The sequence below is a fragment of the Populus euphratica genome, unplaced genomic scaffold (genome assembly GCF_000495115.2).
Source record: "Populus euphratica unplaced genomic scaffold, PopEup_1.0 scaffold34.1, whole genome shotgun sequence".
NCBI classification, from domain to species: Eukaryota; Viridiplantae; Streptophyta; class Magnoliopsida; order Malpighiales; family Salicaceae; genus Populus; species Populus euphratica.
The window spans coordinates 155051-165888 of NW_011499883.1; the positions used below are offsets into that span (position 1 = coordinate 155051).

The following is a 10838-nucleotide window of genomic DNA, read 5'->3' on the forward strand; positions in this document are numbered from 1 at the left end:
AGCAGGAATATTAGCAACTTCAAGTTCTTTTCTGGATACTAACATACAATTGTAATTTTCTTGTACCAACCAAGTGGTATATGGTTTCAAAATAATAATAATAATAATAATAATATCCGGCTTGTTTGGGTTACAAGCCCAAAGAACATGATTATTAAATTTAGACTGGATTTATTGATCAACTTAGGACTTAGTTAATTTAATATTTGGATTGCTCTAAATAAGGTAAAAGACTAAAATAAATAAAAATCAGGTAAAAATTAATTGACTTGTTAGGTTGACATGTGACTTGAGTGACCTGGTAAAACCCAGTTGAGACTCGATTTGTTTATTTTTTACAAATATGTTTTTTCTTATAACTATAAACTATTTTTTTATATATATTTTTTAGTTGATTATTAACTATTTTCAAAGTTCACTGTATAAATGCTAGAAAAATATTTTATTTTTTTTAACGTGGGATTTGAAGCCCTTTAATATATATATATTATATTTACAAGATAAAAATTATTTTTTCAATGTGAAATGTGAAGTTTTTTTAGTATATATACTCTAAGTTTACAATAAAAAAAAATGTTTTTGTAATGTGAGATAAAATTTCTTTTTGTTTGAATATTTTAATTTAAAAAGATAATATATTAACGTCGTATCTTTTCAATGTACAATAAAAAATCTTTTAAAATAATCTTTTAAACTTCATTATTTATAACATGTATAGCTTATATTCATATAAATTATTTTTTTAATTTTTTTATATGAAATATTAAAATTTTAAATATTTTTTTAATTTTTTCAAGTTAATTCAAGTTAAATATATAAAACCCAGAACTCAACTTACTTTTAGCCGGTTCAATCTTCAAATCGGCTTTGACAACTTTGTAGTTGCATGGTCCTCGCCACAAATAGTAACATCTAAAAATTCCAAACTCTTGCATGCATCTCAACATATTTTTCCTGGGTCCTAATGAGGCAGAACATAGAGCTCGAACCTACGATGTCAATGCACGTAAACTTTTTTATATTTTTACTAACATAATCTTTACATTCAAGCACATATTTATATGTAGCATGGATGCCATGTATTTTTTTTCCAAATACTGCAGCACACAAAATTATAATTATGTGTGTTTTACTGATATCTCTAATTAGATAACGAAAAAATACGTAATTGAAAACCCATAAAGAATTAAATCATATATGATATCAGATCATAAGGACAAACCAAAACTATAATTAGAATTAAACTTATGATTTGTTTACCCGTAGCGTAGCTAGGAAAGTCAATAAAGACACCTTTTACCATAACAATATTATATTAAATTTAAAAAAACAAAAAAATTAGGCGATATGAATTTTAAATTAAATTAAATTAATTTTAAAATCAAATTTTAAGCAAAAAAATTAGGCGATATGAATTTTAAATGAAATTAATTTTGAAATCAAATTTTAAACTTATTTATTTTTATATTTCAAAATATTTTAAAAACATAAAAAATTTTTTATATTTCAAAAATATTTAAAAAAATGAAATTTTTTTATTTGAAATTAATTTTTTATATTATTAAATTATTTTAGTATACTAATCTTAAAAATAATTTTTAAAATATTATTTTAATATATTTATAAATAAAAAATAATTTAAAAAACAACTAACCCTGTAAATAAGTAGGCCTAACGGCCACTTTTCTACCTCACCACGGACCAAGCGCACCCCGGTCATAACGCCGATTCAACGGACAACAGGCACAGCAACAACTAACAATCCTGCGGCAGCAATCCAGTTCTCCTTCTTCCAATATTTGAAATAAAATTATGGCTCTCTTACTCCGGAAAACATGGAGATTTATCTTCTCCTCTTCACGCTTACCTCCTCTTTCACCATCCGCAGCTCGAGAATTCCGTTCAGATGCGGCTCTAGAAGCCATATCAAAAGCAAATGAAGAAAAAACCCCAATCGCTGTGCTCTATAACTACCCCTCTTTTTCCGGTGCTTTCTCCGCTTTATTTGCTCACCTTTTTCACTCTCGTCTCAATCTCCCTTGCCTCATCTTGCCTTTCTCATCCGTCGAACCCTTCAGGGTTGAAGATTTCAGAATTGAAGGGCTTGAGAGATGTTACCTTCTTGATTTTATCGGTCCACGTGGATTTGCTTCAACTCTTTCCCGCCAATCAAATTGCCAGTAAGCTAAAATAGCACATTGATTTTTTCTCTTTTTATCGAGAATGTGAATTGGTTTGTTTTAGGTCTGTTTTTTTTCCTGGCAGGGTAATTTGTTTTGATCATCGAAAATCGGTGCTTTCAAGGGTGCAATCGAAAGAGGATTGTGGGGAGAAAGTTAGTTTTTCTGTTGACGTTGAGAAGAGTAGCTCCACTTCTGTCTACGAGTACTTCTCGAAGAAGATTCTAGATAACAATGTAAGTAGTAGCAGTAGGTCGTAGCTGTGATTTCAGTTATTATCAATTTAATATAATTTTAGGGGTAATTTGATTATTGAGATCGGGATTTTGGTTTTCTTTGACTAAAATAAGGGGGGAGTTGAGGGATTATTGAAAGCGGAAGATCAAGATCGTGTTGAAATGGTTCTCGAGTACATTGAAGATATGGACCTTCGACGGCGGAGTTTAACGGATATTAGAGCTTTTAATGTTGGAATTGGTGAATGGCGCTCCAAGTTTAATTATGTCACCAACCCGTACATGTTTGAAGAGGTTTGTGCTTTGGATTATTTTTTTTGTCGTGAATTGCTGTTTTGGTGTTTCGAATCCGTGTTGTAATTATTGAGATAATTTATTTCATTGCCATTGGTTTAAAGCTTGAAGATTGTTAGAAGATGTTTTGAATTACTAAAATGGCCTTTTTCTTGTCTTTGTTCTTACCTGACATTCATACTTCCTTTAAATGATGATAACTGCCAAATTTTATTTAACTTGCATTTGTAGTAGCTGCTGGAGATAAGTCCTGTTGATATAATTGAGAAAGGAAATTCATATATTTCATCGCGATGGACTGCTGCTAGTAAGTTGATGGATAAGGTTTTTAAAGTTCGATTGGGTCGAGGAGTTTATGGAGAGTGCCTGGTAATCAGAATTCATCATTTTTCAAATAAATCATTTTGTGTTGTAGTTTTTCTACTTCATCTTATAGGATTTGGGGTTCCACGGATGATTTGACTGACATGAAATGTAAAGGCTATAGTTTCTCATCTCAGTAGTTTTTTTGGCCTTATCAGCTTCTGTTCTGTTATTATAGGGAGTTAGAGCAGATGGCAATTCTCATTTAAGTGATGAAATCGGCAAGGAACTTAGTGTAAAAAGTGCTGCAGCTGGTCTTAGGTAATTTTTCTGTAGTTTTTATGTGGACATTCTCTTCTACTCTGGCACTGTCTTCTAGATATAGAGTAGTATTTCTAATTTTCTACTATGGTAGTTAAAATATTAAACATGAACCTGACTTAACATTCGGAGTATTTTTTGCTTATGTAGCTGATTGGGGCCCTCATGTCTTTTCCTGGGTAAGGGGTGGGCTTGGGGAGTATGGTTTGCAGTGCAAGAGGTCTCTTCTGCCCAATATTGTGACCATCTTAGTTGCCTTCTCTTTGGCATACTGTAGTTTCGAAGTTAATGAATTTCATATTCCACGGCCCTGATTTCCGTTGTTTTTGTTGGTATCTCATGTTGTCATGGACTCAAGTGTTGAAAGTAATTTCCTTCAGAATTCCTTAAAAGTTTCTATGTGATGTTATGGATTTCTTGAACAATATGAATTTTAGTTTGTCAATCATGTGCTGTCAAAAACTTTGGACTGGATAGAAGTGGCATTGATGAATAGCTGGTCACCAGCTGTTGACCTTGAAATCTGTCCTTTAGTTTGAAGTGAACAAAGTTAGAAGAAGGTCTATTTTGAAGAGTTGGTGAAACTTTCACAATTGATGGACATCATAGTATTGGGCCCTAGTTTGAGAATGATTGGTGGATTGGGGGTGAAATGTGTTAACTTGTGTCAGCGTAATTTTCTTAATGTAGCTCTTGGAACTCAACACAATAAGCTCAACTTTGAGTTATTTAAGCACAACAAGTTTTTCAAAAAGGATTACTGTATAAACACTGCAGATTTTCTTTGGCATATTATCAGATGTGCATTAAGTGAATTTCTTGCATTAAAAATTGGCATGGATAGAAGTAAAATGATGTTATTTAACTGGCTTTTTCTTGATAATGTTGTGACTAGGAGAACAACTCGGTGATGCAATATATCATCATGACATTAAGTGAGTGATAAGAATTCCATATGTTGGCCAAGTTACCATGGGAAAAGCTTTTTTTATTTGTTCACAAGGTTGTAGCTAATTATAATAAAACCGTGCATCATCTTATGCTGTATGCCTTAATGATTTCAGGCCCATAGGAGTTGTTGTGTACATGCTACGAAATGATCTTAAGATGTGCCTGAGGAGCATTGATAGTGCTACCGATACCTCTGAAGTTGCAAAGGTTGTGCATTTTGACTAGTGAATATCTTCTGACTTCCTGTAATGACTGTTTTGGGAGAACATTCAAAGTGATTTTTCTTTGGCTTTCTTAACATGAAGGCATATGGAGGAGGTGGCTCACCAAGTTCCAGTTCCTTTATAATAAGGATGGATGAGTACAATCAGTGGCTTTCAGTTAATGCATTGTGATCACATTCACTCGGTATGATTTATAATTAGGACTTTTTGATCATTATGTCAATTGAAGTTTGCTAAATCACAAAAAATATCATGCCTTCAACATTTCCATGTACCTTTTCACTTTCTTTCTATCTATTTTATGTTATTCTCGATAACACCATATACATGTTATTTCAATGACAATAATACCATATGCAAGTTATTTCATAACATCAAATATGCATGTTATATCAATGAAATAGCTTAGTCATTTGTGGTTCAGCATTTTTCTGTGCGTCTATCATTATGAATGGCTTGGTTTTTTATGTGTCGCTATAGATTTAGTCAAATCAAGCTAAATAGTCCTTGATTATAGGGTGCCATGATGTTGATAAAAATATGGAGTGGCATGTAATCACATACCAGGTTCAAGGGCATGAGTGTATTTTAGTGTCAATGCTGTGTATGACTTCCACTATGATAGGAAACATCTGCCAGGTATAATGCACCTTTCCATGCACCGGCATTAACAATATTTTGTTGTCATTCGTTCTACCAGTCTAGTATAGTGTGCCAAAAAGGCATCCTGGCCAAAATCCAAGTGACTCAATGTGAAGTGAGATGGTTTTGTCTGAAGGTATTCAGAAATGATTCATTTCCTTGGGCTAGAATTTTATTTGGATATTTCTAGAATTGCATTAATATATTTCTAGTTAAAAACAATGCACTCATGAAGCCGGCTTTCTAACTAAACTATAATACACGAGACCTTGCCACTATGGCTTGGTGGATGTTGTTGAATACCTGCTAATTCTATCCCTTGTAACTTTTTAAACAGAAACTTGCATCAGAAGAGCAACAAAGCTAGTTTACTGGACAACCAGCAACTATTATGCCCTTGGCTGTTTGACAAGATGCCAGTTCAGTGTTCACCATTTGCACCCCACCAAGTAGAACTTTTGTTTTCTATGCCAACTGAGAAGTAAACAAGCATTACCATGAAAGTCACCCCAGCATCCAATGCTGCTGAAAGAACATAATTGTGCCACTGCCACCACTGCATCTGTAACGGAAGATGAAGAAATTGAAAATTGTTCCAACCATGATCCAGGCATTGTGCGTTAATGGTGTAGCCAGCGGCATCATTGCAGTTGACCCTAGAAGGACTGGAAGGTTAATTAGGGGAGTCCAAGATTGCTTGGGGAATGATTTGTGCAACAGCCAAACTATAACTGGTCCTACTGCACCTCCAAGGAAAAACCAGTTAATGGCCTGATAATTTCCAAGTGTTCCAAAGATCTGCTTAGGTCCCTCCGAACCCCATATGACAGAAGTATTGAAGAAGACTCGGGTCACCCGGGCATGTCTAAGGACTCTTAGCGGGGAGTAGATCATCCTGGCATAGTTTCTCAATGGATTTCAACGGCCACTGCAAGGTTGATGGTTCCAGCAAGAATCGTTCCTGTGAATGAAGCATACCCAGATTGAAATGCAACATGCGAATAGATATATCAGTAGCTGCAAGTGGAAACAATTAAACAATGTGTAAAACTAACCACAAAGAGTGTTGATCACTTTAGGTTGTTCATTATAATTGGCTTTGTCAGTTCAAGATCGCTGTTTAGAGGAAATTCTTGAATGGTTGATCCTTTTGAATGCATCGCGCGAACTATTACTACAATTACACAAGATGGATGGATTTAATTCGTTTGTTACCTGGTCAGTAGTTCCGAAGAAAATGTACCTCAACTAAGAACATCGATCTTTTAGGGATCTTCATGTAATGTCCTAGTTTGAAATAATTGAGGAAAGAAACGGCATGTTCAGACCCAAAACTGCAATAACTAATATATAATTTACTCGGTGATCGATTGTAAGGAATCAACCGCATGTGTAGCATCAACCGGCAATTTTTCCAATAAGCCATGCTCTTTTACTCATTGATAGAACTGTGCACGGACTACAATTGAGATGACCGGGTGACAAATAATTTATCGAGAGCAAGAATATTAATATTATTGTTCCATTTAATTTTTCCATGCAAAATGAGAAATATATATATATATATTATATATAGATATATATATATATTACAAATTAAATTTACTTCGTTGAATAGTCAAAACTTGATATACTTGGAAGATTTTATGTTCCATATGTTATCTATTCTTATGAGTTTGTTTTTGTGTAAAAAATTAATTTTTTTTTTATTTTTTTACTTTAAATTAATATATTTTTTATGTTTTTAAATTATTTTGATAGGCTAATATTAGAAATATTTTTTTTAAAAAATATTTTTTTAATATATTTTTAAATAAAAAAATATTTTAAAAAACAAGTAATCCCAACACCTCAAAAAAAGGAAATGATGAGTGGTGGACAAGGTTAACAAAAATTAATTATCATCTTGTATTTGCATATGATCTCATCTATCCCCATTACGCACTCATCTAGCAACCATCGTCCCTACTCAATCATTTTCCCTTATCTAGCAACTCAAACAACGTTCTGACAAATAACATTGAGCTCAATAAAAGTATGTTTGGTATTGCGATAGATGGTTATGATTTGAAAAAAATTATTTTATAAAAAATATTTTTAGTTAAGGTTGGTTTGAAAAAAGAGGTGTTTGGTTAAAACTGTGGTTGAAATTAAAATTGAAGAAAAAGTATTTTAATGTATTTGGTTAAAAATAATTTTGAAATTGAAGTTATACAATAATTTTTAAAAATATATATATTAATATTGATGATTTTAAATTTAACTATTATAAAATTAATTACTCCTTTTATATTATGAAATAAAAAATACTTTATATAATTTTTTTTTATTTTATTAAACTATTTATAATTCCATTACGTACAAAATTTATTCGATAAGAATTACAGTTTTTATAATTTTTTAAGCGTGTAATAAAATTAGATAAAATATTATCAGGTATAAAATTAATATTACAGTATAAGTGAATTTAATTCACTATATATTAGTTTTTTTAGAAAAAAAAATATTGTTCACATCACAGTGCAAATATATTTAATTCATTGAACAGTGCAATTAACGTAAACAGTGCAATTAACGTAAACAATGAATGAAAACCAGTATTTCTTTGCTTTTTATTAACTGCGTTTCAACCGTAAAAATTGTATGGGACCCATGCATAGTAAATCAATTTTTTTTCTTTACCAAACAGCTGCAAACTGCGTTTTAATTAAAACGCAGCCGTAGCCACATAAACAAACACCATTTAAGTTCCCGATTAAAAAACCTAAGCCTATTCAAACCCAATGATGGAGCTTTTTACCTACCGAGAACCAATTCAACACCTAGGCTTCGATGAAAGGTAGAATAAAAAGGACAACATCTATGACCCAGTCCAAGCCCATAAATTTAATATATATATATATATATATAAACCCTAATAGGGCTTAGTTTTTCACGGTTGACCAGAACACACTATGAACCCGTTTGGCTACGTGTTTGCATTCATATTTTTTAAAAAACACACTAATTAGACGTTTGGTTATAGAGTATTAAAAAATAAAATACATAGGTCCCACCATTGAAATGCGACAGGACCATAATTTTTTGGAAGCAATAAAATATTGTTTTTTTTTCAAGTTTCAACATGTGGTTTGAACTTTCTAGAGATGAGTAAAGTGGAATTACCAAAACAAGAACAGTGTTCTTGTTCGGTTCTCATTTCTCTTCTCATTCTCATTCTTGTTCTTCCATTTGCATTGATTTCCCTTCCTATCAGCCCTAATTGCACACAACAACTCCATAGTAACCATTACTGCTGCAGAACCTAAAACATTAACTGATGACTCCTTCTATTTCTGCACCTTCAATTGTCATTCATTTCTCTTTAACAAAAGGAAATGAAGAACAACAACAACCCTTTACAACAACCCCGAAACATATATATAGATCGAGCATGATTCAAGCACCAGAGCTCAAGTTTCTAAAGAGTTAGTTCACTTGTCTGTTCTTATAGAAATTTTAAGTTACTTGTTGTTTATTCCAGTGAAGATCTATTTATCCTTTTTTGTTTAATCATTTGTTTATATGCTAATTTTTCCTTCATTTCTCCTTATTAAAAGAAAAAAAAGACGACGAGCAACTTGTTTTCCTGCAAGCAACAACCCCACCACAAATATCAACATCGTGCTCCATTCAAACACCTCAACTGTAATTTCCAACGGATACTATGTCACCGGTCTCCTTAGTAATTTTAATTTTATTTTTGTTCATTGCAATGAAATTAACTTGTTTATGCCCTTTTTAATTCACTTGTATTTTACTTTCGTCAACCATTACTGCTAATTTTTCATTATCTTTATTCCCTCCATGTATCTGTAGTTATTTCTGTGTTGATTATTTGTTGTTGTTGTGTGATGCTTATTGTTACCAAATAAATGTAAATTAAGAATGCATTTTTATGTTAAAATCATATTAGTTGTGTCATTCTACAGATTGCTAAAAAGATAAAAATATATTAAATTAATACACACACACACACACATACACTCACACAAACACACATACAGAACATCCCCTACTTGCTATGTTAAACTGGTATTATGTGCTACTGATTTCTAAATAATAATAAATTAAACAAATAATTTCAGTTGGTAATTAAAACATCCCCTGCTAATTAATAAAAAACAGTTTTAGATTTATTCCACCGTGGGTTGGTTTTTATGTTTTTTATCCTGTCAAGTTTCTTAGTTCACACTTCATATCATTCAATCTTTTTTTGAATTAGTTCTTTAGTTTCTTTTTTGCATCCCTTATCAGCATTAAAGCTGTTGTCAGCTATAGTGAATTGTGCTTTGAATTCTTTCTTACATTGTCAACCAAGCTGCTATAGATAATTTCTTTATTTATATTTTCATTCATTGTCAACATTCAACCTTTTATTATTCTTTGGTTTACTTTTTGCTGCACAAGTAATTTACTGTTCTGTTACTATTGTATTATGGTTTTATCAGCATTCAATCTCTTATTCATTAGTTAATTGTGTTGTTTAATTCTTTATTGCATTGTCAACCATAAGCGATGGATGGGTCTGACACACATGATAAAGCTTCTTGGAGCATGGCAATGTTGCACACGTTTTGCGACATTTGCATTACAGCTATTGAGAGAGGCATAAGACCAAACACATATTTTAACAAAGCTAGCTGGAAATTTATCGTACAGTCTTTTAAAGATTAGACAAGCATGTCATTATCAAAATCTCAGCTTAAAAACAAATAGGATGGGATTAAAAAGGACTGGAGGGTATGGAAAAAATTAATAATTGAAACTGGAGTTGGTTGGTCTTTTGAACTTGGGACAATCTCAGTAACTGATGAATGGTGGCAATCAAAAATTCAGGTTAAGCTGCTAATTTGCAATAGCCTTATAATTTTTTTTTCATGTTGTATTATTTATTCATCTATTAGCATTCCTAATTACATCCAGCTGTCATTGCACAGGAAATGAGAGGAGCAAAGAAGTTTAAGCATGTCGGTACAGAGCCTTTGTTGTGTGCCAAGTACGATATCATGTTTACTAACATAGTGGCCATGAGAGAATATGTTTGGACTCCCTCACAAGGACTTTTATCAGATAAAGATAATATGGCAACTGGAATGAGAAATACAACTAATGAGGATACTAACATGAAAGAAGAAAGTGGTGACTCTGAAGAGGATGCAATCCCTGATTTCAGTCGGGATATTAGCAACATGGTTGGTGGAAGCAATGTCGCAAACAGTAGCAGCAACCTCAGCAGTTCAAAGAGAAAGAGTGCATATCAGACTACTCCTCAATTGCGAAAAAAGAAAAGGGGAACTAGAATGGGAGCAGTACTAGTTGCACGTCTGGATAAAATTGTTGAGACTGTCTCCATGCCTAGAGGGATCACAGCTCTTTGTAGAGATAAAAAAGGTTGTAGCATTGAAGAGGTAATGGAAGAATTGCACTTTATTGATGGAGTTACCTTTGGTAGTGCACTGTATACCTTTGCAACTAAATTTTTCTGTGCGATGAGCAAAAGGGAGATGCAGGCTGTAAATATGTAGATGCTTAAATTTAAATGTTACGTTTAGCTTGTTAAAGTACTCCTTTGCAATTCTGTTACTTTGAAGTTGAATGGTTAGTGATAATAAGTTATGCAACTGACACTACTGCTTGTTTGTTTT

At 32.4% G+C, this 10838-nt stretch overlaps 2 protein-coding genes across 2 annotated transcripts; one reads left to right on the forward strand and one right to left on the reverse strand.

The window, feature by feature from the left end:
* Nucleotides 1-1687: 1687 nt before the first annotated feature.
* On the forward strand, nt 1688-5882 carry LOC105129730 (heat shock protein). Its single transcript, XM_011031922.1, has 8 exons — nt 1688-2180; nt 2266-2416; nt 2531-2710; nt 2945-3079; nt 3252-3334; nt 4399-4492; nt 4591-4693; nt 5489-5882. The coding sequence occupies exons 1-7, from the start codon at nt 1813-1815 to the stop codon at nt 4678-4680; spliced, it is 1101 nt and encodes a 366-aa protein (XP_011030224.1). The 5' UTR covers nt 1688-1812; the 3' UTR covers nt 4681-4693; nt 5489-5882.
* LOC105129872 (oligopeptide transporter 4) lies at nt 5495-6161 on the reverse strand (the record flags this gene model as incomplete). Its single annotated transcript, XM_011032116.1, is given in 5 exon segments — nt 5495-5575; nt 5577-5712; nt 5715-6000; nt 6002-6080; nt 6082-6161. Coding segments are annotated over 5 exon segments (642 nt in total), but the record flags the coding sequence as incomplete, so codon positions are not given.
* Between the last annotated feature and the right edge of the window lie 4677 nt (nt 6162-10838).